The sequence below is a fragment of the Mustela nigripes genome, chromosome 12 (genome assembly GCF_022355385.1).
Source record: "Mustela nigripes isolate SB6536 chromosome 12, MUSNIG.SB6536, whole genome shotgun sequence".
NCBI lineage: Eukaryota > Metazoa > Chordata > Mammalia > Carnivora > Mustelidae > Mustela > Mustela nigripes.
In genome coordinates this window covers 133569508-133594801 of record NC_081568.1, presented here as the reverse complement: position 1 = coordinate 133594801, position 25294 = coordinate 133569508, and the positions used below count along the sequence as shown (strand labels likewise).

The 25294-nt window shown below is 41.2% G+C and overlaps 1 protein-coding gene across 2 annotated transcripts in view; it reads left to right on the top strand.

Annotated features, from left to right (window-relative positions):
* Positions 1–25294, top strand: part of MCC (MCC regulator of WNT signaling pathway) — a 436925-nt gene that overhangs the window by 76609 nt on the left and 335022 nt on the right. For both annotated transcript variants that reach the window (XM_059418381.1, XM_059418382.1), the window contains exon 2: positions 10085–10332. In XM_059418381.1, the coding sequence (XP_059274364.1) occupies positions 10085–10332 (248 nt within the window). The remainder of the gene's footprint in view (positions 1–10084; positions 10333–25294) is intronic.

Genomic DNA, 25294 nt, shown 5'->3' with positions numbered 1-25294 from the left:
GCGTTTCTAGGATGGGACGTATAGGAGTGCTGTTTACACTGCAGAATCTCTCGTCTTGGTGACTGCTTGCACATGAGCATAGATGAGAAAGAAACATCTCAGACAACGTCTAGATTTCTGGCTTGGTGCCTGGATGGTGTCGTCTATGTAGATGGGAGGAGTAAACTTGGGGCGGGGTAAAGATGATGAATTCAGTCCAGGATTTTGAGTGTGGTGGGAATGGATGACCGCAAAAACGTAGCTTCTTTTTTTTTTTTTTAAAGATTTTATTTATTTATTTATTTGACAGATAGAAATCACAAGTAGATGGAGAGGCAGGCAGAGAGAGAGAGAGAGGGAAGCAGGCTCCCTGCCGAGCAGAGAGCCCGATGCGGGACTCGATCCCAGGACCCCAAGATCATGACCCGAGCCGAAGGCAGCGGCCCAACCCACTGAGCCACCCAGGCGCCCCAAAACGTAGCTTCTGAATAGAAAACGCATTGCTCCTTAACTGGACGTAGAGATTCCGGAGTCAGCATGTCTAGTGATGGATAAGGTCGTGCGTTTAGATTAGGTCACCCACAGAGAGCCTGTATGGTGACAAAACAGAGAGCAGTGGACAAAGCCTTGGGTGATAGGCACATTTGGAACCAGAATTCTGAAGCAGCAGTCAAATCGAGGTGGGAGGAACCTGGAAGACAGGGCTGAGGGGCAAAGTTTCAAGAAGGCTGCAGGCAGTGCTGAGAGAAGTATCCCTGGGGCTCTGTGGTAGACACTTTGCAGAGAAGGAAAGTGAGGCCATGCAGACGGGGAATGAGATGACGCTCCCCAGAAACTTAGCTCAAGTGTGGGCAGCTCAAACACTATTGCTGTTGCCATAAATTGCTAGATGTTTCTCAAGGGATGTTGGGAAAACTGTGCTGAGAAATTTGACCATTTAACAAGTCATTGCGCTCTTAGAAAATCATGCCAGGAAAAAGAATCAGATGCTCTGTAGTTGGTAATGATAAACAAAATTTGCAAAATGACTCTTGGGTCATCTAATCTGGTTAATTCTAAGAGAGATGCCCTGTGGGTGCTTACTGATGTGAACGACATGGTTCATTTTATCTGTTTTACCCTTTGACATGACCAAACCAAATTTGTTTGATTTAGCTTTTTATGTGTTAGATTTTTAAATTAAGAAATACTTAAAATACCGAACGTTACAGAGTGTATAAGGAACACACACCTGTACCCATTACCCAGATGGAAAGAATGTTAACATGTCCGCCTATGATTTTTCAATATGACGTTACAAATCCACGTTAAATCCCCTTTATACCCTTCCCTAGTCCTATTCCCCTCTCTCCCTCCCTCCCCACTTCACAGTTGATATTTTTGGTTCCTGGTTTTGTTTTTATTACTTGTGCGTGTGTAAATCCATATATAATTTATCGTGTTGTTTTACAGATTTTTCAACTTAGGTAAGTGCTGTCCTACTGTTCATATTATTCTTTAGTTTGAGGTTTTTACTCACCACTCTTTTTGAGATTTATTTATGATCATATATTGTACCTATATTTCTTTCAAAAACTTCATTCTGTGGTGTTTCATTACCTGACAGAACCTCAATTTATATATTCATTGGTGTTGGTAGGCACCCGGACTAGTCCTTGCACACCTCTGGTCTTCAAGTTCCTCACTTATTAAATGGAGCTAAGGAGAGTATGTACCTCATAGGGGGTTTTGAGGATTGTGTTAATTAATATATGTAAAGCACTAGCTCAGACCCTGACACACAATAAGTATCCAATGTACATTAGCTATTCTTATCAGTATGACCATTAATATTATTAAACTCTTCCCAAATCTTTGCTGTCACACATATTGAGCATCTCTCCTTGTATCCATGCATAAGTTTCTTTTTTTATTATTTATTTTTAAGATCTTAAAATTTTAATTTTTAAAGTTTTTATTCCTTTGAGAGGGAGAGAGAGACAGAACATGCGTGTTCTATCCAGTGGAGGGAAGGGCAGAGGGAGAGTGAAGTAGACTTTGCGCTGAGCAGGGAGACTGCTGTTGGGCCTGATCCCAGAACCCTGAGGCCATGACCTGAGTTGCAGACAGATGCCCAACTGATTGAGCCACCCAGGCACCTCCATGCATAAGTTTCTTTAGTATATACAACTAAAAGTTGAATTTCTGGTTGAAATGTGTGTTTAACTCTGCTGATTTGGATGTTGCCTATATCCTTTCTAAAGAGGTGGTACCATTTTTTCTTCCACCTACAACACACAAAATTTTCTTCTTCCTTGCCAACATTTGGTATTGTCAGACTGTCATTTTTGCCAACTCTCTTGGCGTTGAAGTGGTATCCCATTGTTGTAATTTGCATTTTCCTTATGTGTAGTGAGGTTGAGATGAGAATCTTTTCACACGTTTTTTGGCCATGTAGGTTTTCTTTTACGTTTATTTTCTGCCCACTTTTCAATTGGGCTGTTATGTTTCTCTTATTGTGTGGTAGGAATTCGTTATATATTTAAATGCTAATCTTTTGTCCATCATATCTTGAATAAAATTAATGACTTCTTTGGGTTTTTAAAATTTGAAAACCTTACTTTTATCAGAGCACTTCACACACAAGGTAAAAAAAAAAAAATGTGAATAAAATGGTATCCCCTTTCAACCATTTGTGCTTTGGGTCCTCTGATCATTTTTCCCTAAGTGCTTGTACCTTGTATCCTGGTATATCAAGGTGAGCAATATCTCTGGGTTCTGGGCTGTGAAAGGTAAGGCTGGCCCCACTGTTCTCAGCCCCATGCTCAACATTACCATTTGTCTTTCTGGCCAGCTGCTCCCATCTTTCTTATATATCGCCAAAATTTGTTGAAATCCCTTATCTTTAAGGAATAAAGTCTTCTCTTTTTATCTTAACTATGGGTTTGTTAGTTTATTTCCTCATTTGTTTCATTTTCACTTTAATTACTTCACTCGGGAACAATGATAAAAGGCAAATGTATTTGTTCCTTCCAACAGCTATCCCCAGAAATTACCAGCAGTAGCCCAGAGCCTGTTTTTTTATGTCTTATTTATGGTTTTTCACACTTTGAATATTTATGCAACTGAAATTAGAGTCTTCTAAATTACATTTTTGCGTGACTTCAGTTGAACAGTTAGGGGCAAAGTGAATTTTCAGACTTTTTTGAGTTTTTTCGTAAGCAACTCTTTCTGGTCTACCCACGATAGGTGTCTGTTGAGAATTGTGAATAGAAGCATCTACTTCTTACTCAAAGCAATGATGGCTTTTGCACAGCCTGCATTCCAACTGACTTTGGGATTTAGTATCATTGTGGGAAAGAATAACACTTTTCTCTGCCTCGGAGCCTCTGAGACGTAAACCCATCTTTTCCATTAGCTATGAATTTCCCTGAATGATAAATAGCTTCACTGAATTTTCCCTTCCTACTCAATTTCTTTATAAGTTAAAGGGAGAAGAATAACCAAGACACAAAAGGCTTTTATATACAGAGAGTAATAGCTGTGCATTGTGAAAACATGCAATTTTGAGCTAGAATCATCGATCTTCAGTCGTATTTTAATTTTGCTGCCTGGTGATTGGCGTTCTCTCCAGAACTAAATATTATCTGACTTGGCCAGTTTCTCTGTTATAAGCTGGAATCTGTTCCTTTCTTGCCTCATGGTGATATCCTCTGAAGCTAAGATACACATACACGAATAGGAATCAACTGGAAAACACTTTTAGAGCAATTGTAAAAGTGACTTTAAAAAATGACTAGGAGGACATTTATTTATTTAGAAGAAATTTAGAGGGGGCGCCTGGGTGGCTCAGTGGGTTAAGCCGCTGCCTTCGGCTCAGGTCATGATCTCAGGGTCCTGGGATCGAGTCCCGCATCGGGCTCTCTGCTCAGCAGGGAGCCTGCTTCCTCCTCTCTCTCTGCCTGCCTTTCTGCCTACTTGTGATCTCTCTCTGTCAAATAAATAAATAAAATCTTTAAAAAAAAAAAAGGAAGAAATTTAGAGGCTAAAATGTTCACCGCATTTTTGTGACATTACCCAAACTTTCACTGGGGTTATTGCTGAGTAGAGTGACAGCATGTGATTTGCGTTTTCTTCTCCTCACTTGTCTACATTTTCTATAATCAATGAATGTATTTTCTGAAAGAATATACAAAATTTTGGTGGTGGTTCTTAAATTTAAGGCAGGTGCCTTCTGTGAGGTACTGCATTACTGCTGTAGTTCTCCACTACATTGTCTTGGTTGTGAACAACTGTTGTTTAGGATCTCAGTATCTCTTCCTTGGAGAAATGTTCCTAGCCTAGAGCAGGGAAGCTGTCATTCTGCCCTGTCACCAAGGCTGCAAGGCTGTTGTTCGTTTTTATGGTAGCCACTGGTCATTCATGCTTTACTGAGCATCCCATGTGTGGCTGTCTGTGAGAAAATACAAAGAGGTTTATGTGGGGAAATATCCAATCCACGGGGAACTCCCTTCAAAAGAGTAATCATTTTCCAACTTCTGAGAGTTTTATGAGTCAACCCATTGGAACAGACGTCCTGGATATCTGCTGGGTAGAGGGTGATGTGCTAGGTGCTGGACAGATCTTTTTTTTTTTTTAATTTATTTTTTATTTATTTTCAGCATGACAGTATTCATTATTTTTATACCACACCCAGTGCTCCATGCAATCCGTGCCCTCTATAATACCCACCACCTGGTACCCCAACCTTCCCCCCCCCCCGCCACTTCAAACCCCTCAGATTGTTTTTCAGAGTCCATAGTCTCTCATGGTTCACCTCCCTTTCCAATTTCCCCCAACTCCCTTCTCCTCTCTAACTCCCCATGTCCTCCATTCTATTTGTTATGCTCCGCAAATAAGTGAAACCATATGATAATTGACTCTCTCTACTTGACTTATTTCACTCAGCATAATCTCTTCCAGTCCCGTCCATGTTGCTACAAAAGTTGGGTATTCGTGCTTTCTGATGGAGGCATAATACTCCATAGTGTATATGGGCCACATCTTCCTTATCCATTTGTCCGTTGAAGGGCATCTTGGTTCTTTCCACAGTTTGGCGACCGTGGCCATTGCTGCTATAAACATTGGGGTACAGATGGCCCTTCTTTTCACTACATCTGGGCAGATCTTAAGGGTTACTGGTGCACAGCCAGCACTGGGCTTCCAGGAACTTGTGGTCACATTGGGAAGATAAGACTGGAGTGTGTGAAAATAATACCGAGAAAGAGAGAGAGAAATGCAAGTTTAGTACAGTTACCCAAAAACTGTCACGCAGCTGTACTTGGGCCCCATGTGAATGGTGTAGGTGCTAAGTGCCGTGGGAAGGAAGAGCTCTCCTGTGGGTCTTAGTGGGCCACAGGATTGCACGGAGCTGGACAGACATGAGTTGGAAGTGGGAGCAGCCAGGCTTCTTAAGGCCTGTACTCAGCGATCCTAGAATGTTATTTCTGACACATGCCATTGGTCAAAGCAAGTCACAAAGCCAACCCAGATGCAAGGACAGGGAAATGGCCTCCACCTATTGAAGGGAGGGATCGAAGATACAAAGCAGAGGGGCGAGGTCACAGGTGTGGTCAAGGGTGAGTGGAATTCCCTAGAGCCATTTTATTTTATTTATTTTTTTTTTTTAAAGATTTTATTTATTTGTCAGAGAGAGGGAAAGAGAGTGAGCACAGGCAGACAGACTGGCAGGCAGAGGCAGAGGGAGAAGCAGGCTCCCTGCTGAGCAAGGAGCCCGATGTGGGACTCGATCCCAGGACGCTGGGATCATGACCTGAGCCGAAGGCAGCTGCTTAACCAACTGAGCCACCCAGGCGTCCCCCTAGAGCCATTTTAAACAACTGAACCCAATGGCTTATGATAAAACTCTGAAGCAAGTTCCAGCTCTTGATATGTAAAGGAGAGCTTTGGGAACTTTTTTCTCTCTGTGTCACTTATCATGTTGATAACAAAATGTAATTTATTATTTCATCTGTATTTAACATAGAAGGTAATAATAATGTTCAGGTGGAGATGGTCTCTCTGGTTTGATATAAAAGGATCATTAATTAGTGACCACTGATAATCAAGCTGCTCATATTAGTGCTGTCCTCACTTGTGTTCACCTGCCACAATTTAGGTATCAATGACATCCAAGGTGCCGGATGATAGAATGCAAAGCATGAGAGTGTTGGAATCAGAGGGATTCCAGTGACATTTGCAGCTCTGTGACTTTCAGTCTTCGTGTCCTGATCTGTGAGGCAGGGTTAAATCACACCCCCCGGCCTGTTTGTCAGTTGTCAGTGCTTGTTCTAGATCTCTATGCTGAAAAAAAATTTTCGCTTTCATTCAGTTTTTAGAAACTAGTACTTCTAGTTAAAGATTACAACCTGACTTTATTTCGTGGGGGGCAGTGTATTTTGTTTTTCATCTTTTTTATCAGCCTCTTGGTGGCCCACACTTAGAAAATAAAAATGTATTGTTACACATTCTCTCCTGAGTTGGCATTTCTAGAACACAAATTCCTTTTTTTTTTTTTTTTTAATTTGACAGACAGATCACAAGTAGACAGAGAGAAAGAGGGGGTTGGGGGGAAGCAGGCTTCCTTCAGGCTCTGTCAGAGCAGACAGCCTGATGCGGGGCTCGATCCCAGGACCCCAAGATCATGACCTGAGCTGAAGGCAGGGGCTTAACCCACTGAGCCACCCAGGTGCCCCTAGAACACAAATTCTTTAAGCCTTTTTTGTTGTTGTGGGGGGAGTAGAATGAGGCTTCCTGGGCCTGGACAGAGCTGCGTTTCTCACCGGGGTGCCCAAATCCATAAGTGGGCCACAGGCCGGGCGGAGGGCAGCCTCTGCAGACGGATTGCTCCACTGAGTGCAGCAGAGTCCGCTCCGTTCAATAAACACTCTTTTCCCCCTGAGCAACTTGTGCTTAATTACTAAAGGCTTAATCATGAAACTGGGGCATTGTGAAAGATCTATGATCAATAATTATAAAATAATCGTAATAATGATTACTGTTTATTGAGTACTTAATATATGTCAGGAACTAAGTGCTTTACATGCATTATGTCCGTTATTCTCAAAACAATGCTCTGAGATAGGTGCTATTATTATCCTCATTTTTAAAACCTGAAAAATGACATAGCAATTTATGAAAGTAGTATAGTATGTTGTAGGAGGTTACAAAATACAGATAGGCAAGATAAGCGTGAAAACACCATTTTCCTACCATTCAGAAAATATTAGTTAACATCTTTTTATGTGAACTTCTGGAGTTTAGAAAACCTCTTTCTTTCTTTTTTTTTAAGATTTTATTTATTTGTTTGACAGAGAGAGAGACACAGCGAGAGCAGGAACACCAACAGGGGAGTGGGGGAGAAGGAGAAGCAGGCTTCCCACTGAGCAGGGAGCCCAATGCAGGGCTTGATCCCAGGACTCTGGGATCATGACCTGAGCCAAAGGCAGACAGTCAACAACTGAGCCACCCAGGTGCCCCCAAAAATCTCTTTATTTTCTACCCAACCTAACTGTTAAGACTATTATCTGAAAATATAAAAAAGGAATTTCCATATTAGAATGTAGAATTTTTATATTAGAACATTGGCCCTTTCTTTCTATTTGCATTATTCTTTAGCAATCCTAAACATCCCTAAGTCCTTTTTTTTTTTTTTTTTTTAAGATTTTGTTTATCTATTTGAGGGGCAGGGAGAGAGCACACAAGTGGGTGGGTGGAGGGGCAGAAGGAGAAGCAGGCTCCCCACTGAGCAGAAAGCCTCATGTGGGGCTCATTCCCAGGACCCTGGGATCATGACCTGAGCCAAAAGCAGCTGATAACTGACTGAGCCACCCAGGGGCCCTGACATCCCTAAGTCTTAGACGGAGCCAGCTGAATATTAGGCTATATTCAGGGAAGGGTAAAAAAAGATAATCATGTACATGCATTAAAACAAAGTATTGTTCCAGTGTACCGGTTAGTTGTTGCTGGGGAGCAATCACAAAATCTCATTGGCAGAAACAACAAGAACTTACCCTTGATCGCACATCTTGGGATCAGCTGGAGTGGCTCTTCTTAGCTACTGGTCTATAGGTTGGCTGAGATGGCTCATCTTGGGGCCCAGACTAGACAGTTAATGGCTACCTCGGTTTGTTCTTTTCACAATGATGGCAGAAGTGGCATGGGACAAGCCCAACTGTATAAACATCTATCTGCTAACATCCCAGGGGACCAAAGCAAGTTCGATGTCAAGCCTGAAGTTAAGGGATAAGGAAAGACCTACCTGCAATGAGTACTTAGTACTGAGGCCAAGGCAAGGGTATGGGTATATAATACTACTATGAGGGCATGAAAAATTAAGACTAATCATTTAATCTATCACCCCTACTTTTCATGTGTGTGTTTATTTATTCATCTACCATATACATAAAAAATATAAATATATACTCATAGGCATATACACATGATATACATATGTACACATACATATACACAAGATGAAATAAAACATGTAGCTATGTGTCAAAAGATTTATGAAACTTGAAAACGGAATGGCAAGCGGAAGCTGGGTGATTAGTTGGAGAAACTAGTGTATTGTACCTGAAAAACCCAATTAAGAGTAAATATAAAAGCATTTCAGGGGGCGGCTGGGTGGCTCAGTGGTTTAAGCCGCTGCCTTCGACTCAGGTCATGATCTCAGGGTCCTGAGATCGAGTCCCGCATCGGGCTCTCTGCTCAGCAGGGAGCCTGCTTCCCTCTCTCTCTCTGCCTGCCTCTCCATCTACTTGTGATTTCTCTCTGTCAAATAAATAAATAAAATCTTTAAAAAAAAAAAAAAAAAAAAAGCATTTCAGGGACAGGACCAGCAGCAATTTGATAATAAATTGGACACTGGGGACCAGGGAAGGGGAAATGAAAAGGAAGAAGGAGTGAGGGAGGAGATATTAAAGTGATGACAATTCTGCATGCCCGGGGACAGTGGGGAGACCAGAGTAGCGGGGACCAGGAGCGGGAACGGGTGAAGGAGGCTGGAAGACAGCAGTTGGTCTTACTTGGCATGGTGAGTTTTCAGATATCAGCAAACATCAAAGTAGTCATGTCCTCAAAATGATTGGACTTTGGTGGCGTGTTGAGACAGGAGCACTAGTTAGCTTTGTTTGTGACTGTGGACGAGTTTCTAATGTGTTTTCCAGCTCTTAATTTCTGTAATCCTTTGACCTTTGTAGGGATGTCCAGTTGGAGCAATTTGAACACAACGTTTCCCCCAAGGAGTGCAGATGGAAAAGAATAAGACTTATGTGTCGGGGGCCAAAGGATGTCCTCTAGAATTGCTCTTGGCCGGCATAGTGTTGTTGTTGTTCTTGTTCCTTTTGAATTACTTTTATGTTTGTTGTTTAAATTTGAGAACATATTAAAGTTGGATATACTTTAGTCCGGTCCCAGACTCGACCAACCCTGCCTGTCTTAGAAGGACCCATTTCACACATTTACCTTGTGTCCTAGTCCTTGGAGGACATTTGGGATTTCGACCCCTGCTCTTGGTCTGGGGCTAACTGCTGATGGGAAGGTGGAAAATACTCCGAGAAAATCAGGAAAAACCTGAGGTGGGCAAGCACTGAGTCGTGAAAGTTGGGATTAAACAGGCTTTTAAAGAAGTCCTAAAATTCACTGATTGGTCCAGAAAGCTGAAAACCAAGCTTGTTAAAGTCTTTGCTGTTCTTTTATAATTGGACTAGGTTTTAAACTCTGCCAAGGGTAGAAACAATGTCTTTTCAATGTTCTGAAACATTATCTTATAGTGAGATGTCAGGTGCTTGATTGATTTCAAAAGAAAGACAGAGAGGGAGAGAGGAGACAGGAAAAAAAAGAGAACCAAAGGATTCAGAGTTGCCTCACTTTCCCAAATAATTAAATAGGGTTCAAGTCTAGAATCACCCAATGAAAGAGGTCTTTTTGCATACTTCCCACGTTTCTAGAAGCAATAAGAAAGTTGGAACTAGGTTTCCTCAGTGTGGATATATTCAAGAAATGCGCTTTTCTCCCCCATTAACCGCGTTCTCCAGCTCAATGTCTCTCCTAACGAGTCTTCTTCTGTTCACCCCTCCCGTAGAAATGACTTGTTGATGGTCTGTCGCCAACTGAATATGGAGGAGTCTGTTGCTGAGATCATGAACCAGCTGGGTGCAGATGAACATGGGAAGATTTCCTTTCAGGATTTTACAAGGTGCCGCATGCAGCTCGTTCGAGAGATTAGGAAGGAGGAAGTAGGTCTTTCTGAGAAGTCAGACAACTCCTGTAAAAAGAAGAAGCTGCGGGATAGAATTGCATCCTGGCCCACGAGCAGCGACAACAGTTTGGGTAGGTACAACCAGGTGGCAGTTTGGTAGTGCCCCACGAGCCCTGCTTGGTGCCCTCTGTAAGCGGGAGTGGCCTGCCCAGCCTGCTGCCGGCTCGTCCCCAGGCTGCCTTCTTGGCCACACATTCCCTGGGTGAATGCTCCCTGTTTCCCCTAGTTCTGTCCTACAGAGTTTACCCCTTTCTTTAGTTTTCATTCTTCCATTTTCCAAGCATAATAATATGTAGCCATTTAGTTATTGGAGAGGTAGGGCACGCTGGGAGGGAGAGGTGGTGACTGCATCAGCAGACCTCAGAGACAATCTGGGGACGCCTTCAAATATTAGTGCAGCTCTGGGCCGTAAGGTTTTAAAAAAAAAAATCCATTTCTCTCTCTCTCTCTCTTTTTAAAGATTTTTTTTATTTATTTGACACGAAAGAGATGCAAGAAAGGGAACACAAGTAGGGGGAGTGGGAGAGAGAGAAGCAGGCTTCCCGCTGAGCAGAGAGCCCAATGCGATGCCAGGCTCTATCCCAGGACCCTGGGATCGTGACCCAAGCCAAAGGCAGGTGCTTAATGACTGAGCCACCCAGGTGCCCCCAAAAATCCATCTCTTGTTTGCTTAATCTTTTTTTTTAATTTTTTTTTTTTATTTATTCGACAGAGATCACAGGTAGGCAGAGAGGCAGGCAGAGAGAGAGGAAGGAAAGCAGGCTCCCTGCTGAGCAGAGAGCCCGATGCAGGATTTGATCCCAGGACCCTGGGATCATGATCTGAGCTGAAAGCAGAGGCTTTAACGCACTGAGCTTATTGTACATGTTTCTGGGCACTCAAAAATGTGTGTGTGTGTGTGTGTGTGTGTAGAGAGAGAGAGGAAATTTATAATTTTTTATAATGAAAAGTTTAGAGGAAAGAGGCATCTGAAAGTTAGCCTGAACAAAGGGATAGAGGAAAGTATCTGAATTTTCTACTTATATTTTAGGGAATTTTTTTTTCCCCATAAAACTATCTTCGGGATCTCTCTCTCTCTCTCTGCTTCTTTCTCTTCTAGGTAGATCTGGTGGCAGGAAACAAAGCTCCATGTTAATTGTTCATCATTTGTTAAATATATACTAATTAGCATGGATAATTATGTAGTGTCCCATAACACACACGCACGCGCATACACACACACACACACACACACAGAACCTGAATAATGCTCTTGGCAGTGGAATCATTTGGAGCATTATTATTGAGTAATTGAAATAATAAACGTGTCCTCATATCCCCTATGACTTACCATCTTAATGGATTCCATTTTAACTTCACATCAGATGTCTGGTAATGCATATGGTCTCAGCATAATATGTAGAAATATTTCATTTTTGAAGTAACATTTTTTCTGAGTATTAAAGTAATATATGTTTGTTATAGAAACGTAGGATTTTTAAAAAGGCAAGCAGAAGAAAATAAAAATCATCCTTAATACCTCACATCCAGAAATAATAACTACTGCTTAGATTTCTCCCTCCCTCTCTCTTTCTCTTTCATGTGTGTGTATGTGATTTGTTTTTTATTCATTTGTTCACATACTTTCTATATAGTTTTGTATCCTGTAATTCATCCCTTGCATTTTCCTCATGCTTTTTAATAGCACTTGAAAGCATGATTTGTAATAGTTGCATGACATAAAAAGGACATGCAGTAATATTTATTAGATGAAAGAATGGAGTTCTTTTTGCTAAGCTGTGCTTTCTAATTTTTCTGCCAAGAACATGGCCTTCTTATATAATTATAAGCCCACACACATACACATTTGAAATAAACTGTGGTGCATCCCAACTAGTGAATCCCGTGTGGCCACTGAAGTAATATTTATTGTGTCTCTAGGAGGAATACTTGTATGGGGAAAAAAAACCTACACCATCCAAAATTGTATTTTAATGTGTGGTATATGTTTAGAAATATTCTAAAGGGGGCAGTTTTTTTTCTTAAAAGAGGCATTTTGGGGGGCGCCTGGGTGGCTCAGTTGGTTAAGCGACTGCCTGCAGCTCAGCTCATGATTCTGGAGTTCTGGGATCGAGTCCCACATCAGGCTCCCAGCTCCATGGGGAGTCTGCTTCTCTTTCTGACTTCCCTTCTCATGCTCTCTCACTCTGTCTCTCTCTCTCAAAGAAATAAATAAAATCTTTTTAAAAAAAGAAAAAAGAGGCATTCTTGATAGAATTGCTACCCATATCTAATTGCATAAGCCATCTCATAGGATTGCCCTAACCTGAGAAGGAGGTGAAAAGGAGTTCCTCCCAACCTCTGTAACTGTTTGCCCAGGAGAAAGAAGAGGTAGCAGAGAGGCAGTGAGTCATAAAATGGGTCGTGAACTGAGGAAATGCCAGCAGATGTGCAAGCTTGTGCCAGTTTATCCTGGTAGTGAAAGCCTCAGAGTCAGATCATTGGAGTGTGAATCTGGGTTCTGTCGCTTCCCGCCTCCGTGACACTGGACAAGTTACCCAACATCTCCATATCTCGATGTCCTTGTCCAGCGTAGTGTTAGAACAATTACGGTTATTTGGAGGAATGCAGAAGCTAATATCTATAAAAAGCACATAAAACAGTGTCTAGCCCATAAGAAGCACAAAACACAGGTTAAGCTAATATTATTGTTATCACCACTCAGTTTTATTCCCTGTCAATTGTGACAGTTCAGTCTCATGATGAATCAAATACATTGAAAAATCTACAATAATTAAACAAAGAATCCCTCTCTTTTCCACGGTGTTAATCATCTCTTCTGGCTCTATGCACAGAAAGTGCAGTTCCTCCCACCCCGGGGGGCTGGGGGAGCCCCTTCCTGGCTCCTGCCTCCCTTCTCTGTTACTCTCCACACCTGCTGGTTTCGAAAAGTTTGTCTACACTGAATGCTTACCAGTCCTCACCAAAGGCCTTCAACGCACTCTTCCAGCTTTGGTTGTCACTGCTCCACTGAACCTGCTCCGACTGCCTCCGTGGGGACCAACTCGAGGGGTCTTCTTCCGTCCTCATCTGGATCTTTGGCATTTTCCTCAGCGATCTACTCCCTCATGGCAGCAGTACTTCATTCTTTTGGACTTCCCCACACCACATCTTCCTGGGGTCCTGCCCACCATTTTGGCTTCCCCTTCTTAGTGTTGGTCTCTCAGGGGCTTTGGGGCTACAGTCTGTTTGTGTGTGAGTGACTCCCATGTATGGGGATCTACCCCTGCTCTTTCCGGTGAGCTTCCGAATCAGGTAAAAGAGACCCATATTTCTGGATGTCTTATAGACCTCTCATGCCTAACATGCTCAGAAGAATTTTTGATTCCCTTCCTCGGTCTTCCTCCCAGCATCACTGATCTCCTAGATACCCCCATATAGGAAATATCACCCTCCTCTAGTTTGCTTAAGCCAGCAAGTCGTGCTGTCTCTTTTGTCAGGGTACCTCCAGAATGTGTCTCCTTCCTTAGCTCTCCTGCTACCCCCCTCATCTAAATCACCATCATGTCTTGGTTCAATGACAAAAATAGTCTATAACTGGCCTCCTTGATACCTGCCTTGACCCCCTATGTTTCGTTCTTTATCCTGCAGTCAGAATGGTCTCCTAATATTATGGAAACATGCTCAGCTCATTCTGATGTCTGCAGCATTCCATGGCTTCCGTATCCCCTAAAATGACGTCCAAGTTCCTTACTGCCGTCTGGCTCGTACCCATCATGCTAAGCTGTTATCATACTGATTGCCCTAATTATGCATGCTGCAGCCCCACTGACCTTCCTGCTATTCCTCCAACTAAGCAAACTGAACTTGCCTTCAACCTTTGCCCTGGACCTTTCCTCTGGTCTAAACTCTTCTTTCTGACCTTTTCATTGCGTGACTGGCCCTTTCCTGTTATTCAGATTTCAGCTTAAATATTCCTTCTTTAGAGTCCTTTTCACATGTCCTTTTTGCTTCATACAACTTCTTTTTTTTAAAAAGATTTTATTTATTTGAGGGGCGCCTGGGTGGCTCAGTGGATTGGGGCCTCTACCTTCAGCTCAGGTCATGATCCCAGGGTCCTGGGATGGGGCTGTCTGCTCAGCAGGGAACCTGCTTCCCTTCCTCTCTCTCTGCCTGCCTCTCTGCCTACTTGTGATCTCTCTCTGTCAAATAAATAAATAAAATCTTAAAAAAAAAAGATTTTATTTATTTGAGAGAGAGAGCGAGAGCGAGAGAGTGTGCACAGGCGGGGGGGTGGGGCGGGGGTGGGGAGACAAGGGACGTGGCCCTGGGACAGGGGGATGCAGGCTGGCTGCAGGGAGCCCTATGCAGGGCTCGATCCCAGGACCCTGAGATCATGACCTGAGCCGAAGGCAGACTTAACCAACTGAGCCAGCCAGGCGTGCCCCCCATACAACTTCTTCTCTGATATTCCCTTATGTACTTACCCAGTGGCTTATTTATGTATGCCCCACAGTACTATAAAAGTTCCACCAGAGCGGACTGCTGATGACCTCTCAGGGGTACTGCTATACCCCCAGCACTCGGAACAAGCTCAGCACGTTAGAGATGCTTAGTGCATATTCGTTGAATGACTGACTGCGCAAAGCACGGTATCCATGCTCTTTTGGGGACACACGGCCGCACATTGCATGGTTCCAGATACCAAAGAACTTACCATTTCATTGTGAAATGAAAAGCACACAACAAATTAAATAGCAATAAAATTTAAGCTAGAGTCAACAGAACTTTATTTTTAAGATTTTATTTATTTATTTGACAGAGATCACAAGTAGGCAGAGCAGCAGGCAGAGGGAAAGGGAGAAGCAGGCTCCCTGCTGAGCAGAAAGCCTGATGTGGGGCTCAATCCCAGGACCCTGAGATCAAAGGCAGAGGCTTTAACCCATTGAGCCACCCAGGCACCCCATAGAGTCAATAGAACTTTAGAAGCAACTGAATGGTGCCGAAGGTGCATAAGGAGAGCTAAGAAGACTGTGAGCTGGAGTTTCAGGATAGCTTTGGGATGCTACCTGCGGCTGCAATATGGAGAGAAGTAAAGGGAATGTTGTACCGCTGTGAGAAAATCCTGAGACAAACTTGGGTGTAACAGTTAAGTGCTGGAAGGACTTTATTGTCAGTTCTGACATTTCCCAGCACATCCACAGCAGGGAGTTGGCAGAAAAAGAAGAGCCATCAAAACATTACATGCTTTACTTGGAGGAGGAATTTCGATCGAGTCATTTTTCTCAAATGTTTTCCACAGAGCCCTGGTTTCAAAGGATGGTCATAAATATTATGTGAAGAAGTAATTCCTTTGTTAAATACATTGGAAAGCTTTGGATTAAACTAGATTAATAGTTTCCTTTACTGCAAGACGTTTCTGAGTCTTTAATATGCTAATATTTCTTGTGACTCTCCAGGAGAAGAACAAAATAGATAACATTTCACACATTTAATTGACCATAAACTTTCCATTTACCAATCTTCTCTTTGCCTTTGCATTCTCTGCTCAAATATACTTTGGGGAAAAATTAAGACAGCTAGATCATAATAGATTTTTATGTCTATGTTAAGTCCTCTGAGAGAAATAATATTTAAAAGTTTTTTATGTCCTTCAGGCACCAGCTATATAAAATTAAATACTTACAGCAATAACAGTAAAAAACTGTTAAAAATTACTAATATTTACTGTGCACAAGGCAATTTGCTAGGCATTTATTTGTATCATAGGCTACGAATATAAATTCCAGGTCACCACTGAGTTACTATGGAATTTAGGCTACATTCTTGATTATTCTGAGCTTCGGTTTTCTTATCTCTAAAGATAAAGTAGTGATACCTGCATTATAAGGTAGTTGGAAGGACTTAGTGAGATGTCATTTGTAAAGTTCCTACACAGTGCCTATTCACATTAGGTTTATCAGTAAGTAATAGTGTTCCTATAATTATCATTATCCTCCCTAATCCTTATGGCTACCTGCCACGTTTAGAATAGAATCCTGCATTTATAGAAGAGGATACTGAGGCTCAGAGAAATTTCTTGACTTGTTCTATGCCACAGAGCTAATAATGAGCTGAGAACACTAGGACATTGCTTATTGAAAGAGATGATTCTGAGTCACCTGCACCTTAAAAAACGGTCTTGGTCATCAAGATGCCAACTAAAAATAACACTGCCATCCAGAGGCCAGTCCCAGAAATTGCAGACACATGGTCCCCAGCGTCTGAGAGGGCAAGTCCTTTTAGGAAATCCCGCCCCTTTGGCAGCAAACAACAACATACCTTACACAAAAACAGGTATGAGGTTTTGTGTATACTGCCTAATTTACAGTGGAAAACAAGTGTTTATTATAATTATTTGTAATTTTCATTTCAAAATTTTGTGATTTGATTTTCCTCATTTAAAAATTTAAATTGAGGGGCACCTGGGTGGCTCAGTGGATTAAGCCACTGCCTTCAGCTCAGGTCATGATCTTAGTATCCTGGGATCAAGCCCCGCAGCGGGCTCTCTGCTCAGCAGGGAGCCTGCTTCCCTCTCTCTCTGCCTGCCTCTCTGCCTACTTGTGATCTCTCTCTCTGTCAAGTAAAATCTTTAAAAAATTTTTTAAATTGAAAAAAATTTAAATCACATTTTATAAACAATGATTTAAAGTTTTTTCTATTTTTTTGTGATTAGGAAAGACTGGAGTTAAAAATTCCTAGCTTTGGGTCCCCTGGGTTGCTCAGTTGGTTGGGCGACTGCCTTCGGCTCAGGTCTTGATCGCTGGGTCCTGGGAGGGAGCCCCACATTGGGCTCACTGCTCAGTGGGGGAGCCTGCTTCTCCCTCTCCCGCTGCCTGCTGCTCTGCCTACTTGTGGTCTTTCTCCATCCCTCTAATAAATAAATAAAATCTTAAAAAAAAAAATCCTAGCTTTAGGTGTTTATATATGTTAGCAATTCCAATAGAGACTCTATTTAAACACTCCCTTTTAAATAAACAGTTTTTTACTTCAACCAAGCCGTAAACTTTACCCACGATTTCCACATATTTTTGTCAAATGTGTGAACTATGTGAAAGAGAGCTTTAGGGTGATGACCACTGGAAACAAAAACCACCGAATTGCCTGAGGAGAACTGATAAAAGCCTTCAAGCTTGCCTAATGAGGTTGTTACAAGCCTGGGCTTTTCAGATCTTTGGGGGCACTTGTTTTTCTTCCTCTGGTCAGGTCTCAGAGAGCCAAAGACTTATTTGAATCAAATCCCTATGGTTTTAAAACATTGTTTAAGACAGCAGACATAAAGACCTGTTAATTAATACAACTTCATTTAATTTATGCTAGGATTAGAACACTGGGCACAGTTTCTGATAACCTATATCTTCAAAAGACCCCTTATTGGTCTTTCTTTGGGTTATATTCCCACCTGATGTGCCAGCCTTCATTACTGCTCTGGTAGCTGTCCCTGTGGTCCAGCAGGAACATATAAAGTTCTGAAGTGTCTCAGACAAACTAATAGCAGGACTTTTCCTTAACAGGAATTCAAAGTAAAAGATGAGATCAAAGAACATATAGTTTAGACAGGAAGATCTCCAAACCCACAAAGCCTAAGGGAAAAATGTAAGGAGATATCGATTGCTTGGCAGATTTTAAAAAATAAATAAGCAGCTCCCTGAATTTTAGTTTAGTTTCTTGCCTTCAAAAAATTAAAACCACACATCATTAATATACATCAAGCCTGTCTAGTCCTGACACATGCCAGTTTTTCCAGAATGAATGTTATTTTTAAATATCGTTGGGGCTCCTTTTGTGTATATCAAAATTCTTCTAAACTCTTGAAACAGGTTAAGTGAGACATGAAGGCATTTTCCAATCCAGCTGCATTATCCCTGGTATGTAGGGTTCTGGGTGGTGAATTAAGAAAATAAAAAATGGTTTAAATCCTCTGTGGGTTCTGTATGAGCAGTTAATAATTAACACAGAGCCTTTGAAATAAAATCACTCAGGAGAGAGATTCATTGGTAAAAGTACTGCCCAGTTAGCATAAAACCAAACTGAAGTCACTGTGGTTTTTAGCTCCAGGTGAGGGTTTCTAGAAGTTTCTTTGGTAGGGGTGGTGGCAGTTTTTCACATACCCTGAGCCCTATGTCATAGAGTGAACAACATGCTTATTTAATTTACTCCTAAATTGGGAGTTAGCATAGGCTTCTAAAGTTTTTAAGTAATAGAGATCATTTCACATTCTTTTTTTTTATTATTCCAATAAGTACAACATAATTTTATTGCATTATGAAATACTATACTGATTTGCCAAAATTTTGTAGTTTGGAGAAGGAATTCCCTTCCTTTTTTTTTTTTTTAATTTTAATTTAAATTCCAGTTAGTGAACATAGAGTGTAGTATTAGTTCCAGGTATACCAATAGAGTGATCCAACACTTCCATATATCACCTTGCTCCTCACACAAGCACTCCTTAATCCCCATCACTCTTTAACCCGGCTTCCCTCCTACCTCCCTTCTGGTAACCATCAGAGGCCAAGAGATCTTCTGAACAAAGAAATGGGAGAGAATATTATAAATCCCTTCTCCCCAACCCCTACCAAGCTATGTCCTCACTGGTTATTTGAGGTTTTGTGGGGTCTCAGGTAACTGAACCCACTATTAAAATTTAAGTACAAAACAGCTAATGAAATCAAAGATAACAAATGACTTTGACATCATCCGAGGCAGGGAAAACAATCAAGTCAGATGTATGTTATTTATTTGACTGAAAATGTTTCTCTGTTGGGTGTATTTGAACTTTGATTCTTTGTGTTTATTTGGCTGTTCTTAGTCTGAACTTTAAATACTGCACTTAAGATGTCAAATTCTATTTGTAGTACGTTCACTATCATCTCTCCACTCTGTAGTCATTGAGGGCAGGAAAATTACAGGACGACGTAAGAAGAAAAAAAAACAGGTGTATCTCTTTTAATTTAATTTAATTTGTTTTAGAAAGAGAGAGAAAGGGGGGCAGAAGCTGGGGGGTTACCGAGGGAGAATCTCAAGCAGTCCACACACCCAGTGTGGAGCCTGAGGCAGAGCTTGATCTCACGACCCTGAGATCATGACTGGAGCCGAAATCAACAGTCAGGTGGTAAGAGAATAGGCCACCCAGATGCCCCTGGTATGTTTCTTTTTTCAACTTTTAAGCAAGTATATACAAGATCACCAGATTCTCAGCTAGTTCTTGAGATACTTAATAGTTTGGATTTCTTTTGCACATTATTACATCCCGTACGTCACTATGCTATTCTGCAGTGGTCTAAATTCTTGGAAAACAATGTCTCAGGTAGTGCACACTTGACCTGTCTTACTTCCTGATTTTGTCCTTTATGGGTATTTCCATCTATTTGGCGGTGCTCCTTTTGAATATATTATTTTAGTGCCATTCCCATTAGTTATTTCATTTTAGCCAGCACAGAACAAAACGTTCCTGGGGATCCAGGTGTGCTTGTCTCAGGTGGTAATCCTGGCATGAGGGGCTCCCCTGATAACCTGCGTTGATAGTATCTTTTGAAGGACATAAAACACAATGAGATTGTTCATCTATTTTCCCTCCAGCATGATTTAGCTGAAGCAATTCATTAAGTGTCACTGTTTTTATGGGATGTTGAAGCCATTCCAATTTCAGTGGCAGTGATACAACTTGGCACAATTTTAGATATTTTCATGGAGTAAAAATGACTCTTTGGCTGAGATCAGGGCTCAGTCTGCTGGCAGAAAGTGTTTAGTTTGGCCAGACTATTTCATTGTCCATTGTTCGTTCTGGAGAATCTGTCACTCAACATTATAATCACAAAAGGCTCAGGAAGGCTTGTTTTGCTTCCTGTTTTATCTTGTAAGTCTACTGCAAGTTCATTGGAGAACATAAACGAAAGGGCATTAGTAAGTGACTGTTTAAATCAGTTAATTTTTATGGTTGTTTTGGAAGGATTTGGTATGGTTTCCAGTAGATGCATTTATTTTTGCTATCTACAAGAAAAACACTTTTGCTTCTAGTTGAAGCAGAATTTAATCTGATATGTTGTGTATTTATTTTGTTCTCATTTTCTGGATGTATATCAGTCAGTTCTAGATAAATCTTAATGCAAACTAATTACTGTTTCAGATTTGTCCCTTGGTATTTGTGGTGTATTTTCTTTGATTTATCTGACTTAAGATTTAGAGTCCTTTGATAAAATTGGGCCCTTGAATTACAGTACAGCCCAAAGGGTCTGTTAAATACCCTCTGGTTTACCCTCTGTGTAGAATAGATGAGGAAATGAAGATGGAAGGGTTCAATAATAATAATTCTCAGGCTACATAGTTAGTTGGTGTGGCTGGGGCTAGACGAGACTTCTGACTCCTGGCTTAATTACTGCTCTAATAACTCACACCACTGTGATCTTTTCTATTTTTCTCTGCTGTATTAACAGAAACTTAGAATTCCTATCTCCAAGATGGGGTTTTTTTCTTAATGTATTTTTTTTAAGTTTTTTTTTCTTTTTTTTTTGACAGACAGTGATCACAAGTAGGCAGAGAGAAAGAAAGGAGGAAGCAGGCTCCCCGCTGAACAGAGAGCCCGATGTGGGGCTCAATCCCAGCACCCTGCAATCAAGACCTGAGCTGCAGGCAGATGCTTAACCCACTGAGCCACCCAGGTGCCCCAAGATAGTTGCAAAATCTTTTATGAATGCTGCCACTTTGGTCTGTTTGGGATATTAAGGAAAAAGAATTGTCCATTCTTGAACCACAAGTTTCTAAAGGGAAACAGCTCTGCCTCTCTATGGCCTGGGAATGGTTGCAGGGCTAATTAGAGGGAAATCCTGAAGGGGAAGGTGTCTCATGGAGGACAGCAGTTGGGATTATGACGCTCTGCTCCATCATCCGTTGTGGAGATTCTCCATCCAATGCCAGCCTTGTAGGATAAGAGGTTTGTTTTTATTAAGGGAACTCACTGTTTTCTCACACCTTTCTGCTGATTGGCTTTAATGTTGACCAATATATACCCTGAGAGTCTATTCCTTTGGTTTAGCTTTTTCTAAAAGCCAAATACAGAAAACATATTTAGTCTTATCAGTCATTTATACTGTATATTAATAATATGACCTAATTTTTTTTACTTCAAGTGGCTCTATTGAGGAGGAGCCACTGGAAGGGTCCTGAAGGACCGTGGTGGGATGAAGGAGAGTTCAAGTTGTGGAGGAAACCTGAGAAAGGAAGTGGATGGGGCTTATGAAAGCCATTTTGTTTGTTTCACTCTTGCCTCTGCCTGATCTGATAAAGTTCCTGTTCCTTTAGGGTGGCATAGATCAGTGTTTCCTTAACTGGGCTCAATAGACTACCATAGTTTTGGGAATGGTGACCCTAGATCTGGAATAGGTCATATGGCCCATAGGATCGAACAACCAAGGAGCGCTAGACATCAGAGGGATTCCTCTAAAAGGGAAAATAGAGGCCAAAACAAGTAGAAAAACTTAATCCAAGTGGAATGGAGATTCTGCAAGGAGAACATTCAAAATAATCCCTTGTTAATATATTTTGAATATATTAAATACAGGAGAATATATTGTGTTCACACACAAAGAAAAGGATAAAAAGAAACATTTTTTAAAATCTACCCTGGAAAAAATAGAGCACACATTATAAACTCAACAGAGAAAGAACGGGAAATAAAATAAGAATGTCTTCCGGAAAGGAGAGCAGAAAGACGAAGAAATATAAGATGGGGGCACCTGGGTGGCTCAGTCATTAACCATCTGCCTTTGGCTCAGGTCATGATCCCAGGGTCCTGAAATTGAGCTCCACATCGGGCTCCCTGTTTCCCTCGCTCTTACTCCCACTCATGCTGTTGGTGTTCCCTCTCTTGCTGCACCTCTCTCTGTTAAATAAATAAATAAAATCGTAAAAAAAAGGAAAGGAATATAAGATACGGGAGAAAAGGAGAAAATCAGAGGGCTGGTACTGGTGTCTACCCAGACAATAGCTGTCCTAGAGAGAGTAAACAAATAAAACAGTAGAGAAGAAATCATCTACAAAATAGCCCATGAAATTGTCTTGCAAAATGAAGGATATGAGTTTCTTTTTTTTTTTATTATTTAAATTCAATTAACCGGGACACCTGGATGGCTCAGTGGATTGAGCCTCTACCTTTGGCTCAGGGATCTTGGGGTCCTGGGAATGAGCCCCACATCGGGCTCTCTGCTGGGCAGGGAGCCTGCTTCCTCTCTCTCTGCTTGTCTCTCTGCCTACTTGTGATCTCTCTCTGTCAGATAAATAAAATATTTTAAAAATATATATCTATGAATAAATAAATAAATAAATAAATTCAGTTAGCCAACATGTTGTGCATCATTAGTTTCAGATGTAGTGTTCAATAATTTATCACACAACACCCAGTGCTCATCATATCACTTGCCTTTCTTTTTTTTTTTTTAAGATTTTATTTATTTGGGCGGCATCTGGGTGGCTCAGTGGGTTAAGCCGCTGCCTTCAGCTCAGGTCATGATCTCAGGGTCCTGGGATCGAGCCCCACATCGGGCTCTCTGTTCAGCAAAGGAGCCTGCTTCCTCCTCTCTCTCTGCCTGCCTCCCCGCCTACTTGTGATCTCTGTCAAATAAATAAATAAAATCTTTAAAAAAAAAAAGATTTTATTTATTTGTCAGAGAGAGGGAGAGAGAGCGAGCACAGGCAGACAGAATGGCAGGCAGAGGCAGAGGGAGAAGCAGGCTCCCTGCCGAGCAAGGAGCCCGATGTGGGACTCGATCCCAGGAAGCTGCTTAACCAACTGAGCCACCCAGGCGTCCCATCACTTGCCTTTCTTAATGCCCATCACCTAGTTACCCCATCTTCCCTCCCCGCTCCCCTTCAGCAGCCCTGTTTGTTTCCCAGAGTTAAGAATCTCTCATGGTTTGTCTCCCTCTCTGATTTCTTCCTATTTAGTTTTCCCTCCCTTTCCCTGTGGTCCTCCATGCTATTCCTTATGTTCGACATATGAGTGAATCCATATGATAATTTTCTTTCTCCAACTAACTTATTTCACTCAGCACAGTACCCTCCAATTCCATCCACATCGATGTAAATGGCAAGTAGTAACACTTTCTGATGGCTGAATAATATTCCATTGTATATATATATATCACATCTTCTTCATCCATTCATGGATCCATCCATTGATGCATATCTCGGCTGAAGGATGTGAATTTCTTGATAGAAAAGACCTACCAGGGGTACCTGGGTGGCTCAGTGGGTTAAAGTCTCTGCCTTCGGCTCAGGTCATGATCTCAGGGTCCTGGGATCGAGCCCCGCATCGGGCTCTCTGCAAGGCAGGGAGTCAGCTTCCTCCTCTCTCTCTCTCTCTGCCTGTATCTCTACCTAATTGTCAAATAAATAAATAAAATCTTTAAAAAAAAAAAAAAGAAAGAAAGAAAAGGCCTACCAAGTATCACTTACCATAAAACATAAGGACACAAATCACTGTGAAATTTTATGACACTAGAGACAAAGAAAATATTCTTCAAATTTCCAGAGAGGAAATACAAAACAGGACAAATAAGAATGATTTGGAATTAGAATGGCTTCTGACTTCTCAAAAATAGTAACAGATATTAAATGAAGAATGTCTTCAAAATTTTGAAGAAGAATGATTTCCAACTTAGAATTCCTTACCAAACTATTAATGAAGTGTAAGGATAGGAGATAAGTGTTTTCATGCAAAAGACTTTGAGTGCAAAGTCTCAGAAAATTGACTTCCCATGCCTAATTTCTTCAAAATCTATTAGACCTCCAAGATAACCTAGGAAGAGAAATACTTGGAAACATGAAACAAGGAATGAAAACAAGTTAGAAGTGAAGCATACTGGTGGTCATTGAAACCAGTCTAGGCTAGAGCAGATCAGAAAGTCCCAGAAAAATATTTTCAGGCTAAATTTTTATTTAAGGATTTTATTTATTTATTTGACCTAGAGAGAGGATAAGCAGGGGAAGTGAGAGAGGAGAAGAAGGCTTCCCTCTGAGCAGGGAGCCTGATGTGGCACTCAATCACAGGACCCTGGGGCCATGACCTGAGCTGAAGGCAGACACTTAACCAACTGAGCCACCTAAGCACCCCATTTTCAGACTAAACTTGATGGAATTTTTATGCATCTTAAATTACTGTGAGGATATTTAGATAACTGATTGAGAATTTGAGACTGAATTCATGACATGGAAAACTAAACATGAAATTACAAAAAAAATTATTAATCCCAGGGAAAACAGAAAATTATTCAAAAAAAGAAAGTAGTCATGGTCCACTTGTGAGTATATAGTTTACATAATCACAATTCATGTAGCATAATCAAAGAACAAGTATTTATTTCCATAACAAGTAAAATTAGATACCAAGATATATTTTATAGCTGAAAATAATTTAAAAAGCTGAAACAGCTATATTTTAAGTCCTCCTTTATCACATATCTATATCTAGCAAATAGTAAAGCCTTCTGAGTCTAAAATCTAAGTGAATGAGGAAGCCCAGAGCATCAAGCCACTTTTACCTTGAAAGTATTGTCTGAATCTGTAAAATCAAACTTTTGATTACATGACTATGTGGGCCCTGAGAACAGAAGAAAAATTCCAAGGACTGCTCAGGTGGGGAATGTAATAAGATATACCTTCTTCTTCAAAAGGTAGACTACTATAGAGGTCTGTATCCTCTGTGTAAGTTTGAACCACAAGTACACTAATCTGTATACTCCCATTGGAGTATTCTTAATGAAATTGCCTTAGAGATATGTAAAGCGGTTCTGAAAGGATATCCAGAAATAACTTTCCAAGGAATATGGAAAATTCAGTATCTAAAATTACTAAGAATAAAAGGAGACTACATACCATGATCAAGAATTAACACGAAGATGGGACTCCTGGGTGGCTCAGTTGGTTAAGCAGCTGCCTTTGGCTCAGGTCATGATCCCAGCGTCCTGGGATCGAGTCCCACATCGGGCTCCTTGCTCAGCAGGGAGCCTGCTTCTCCCTCTG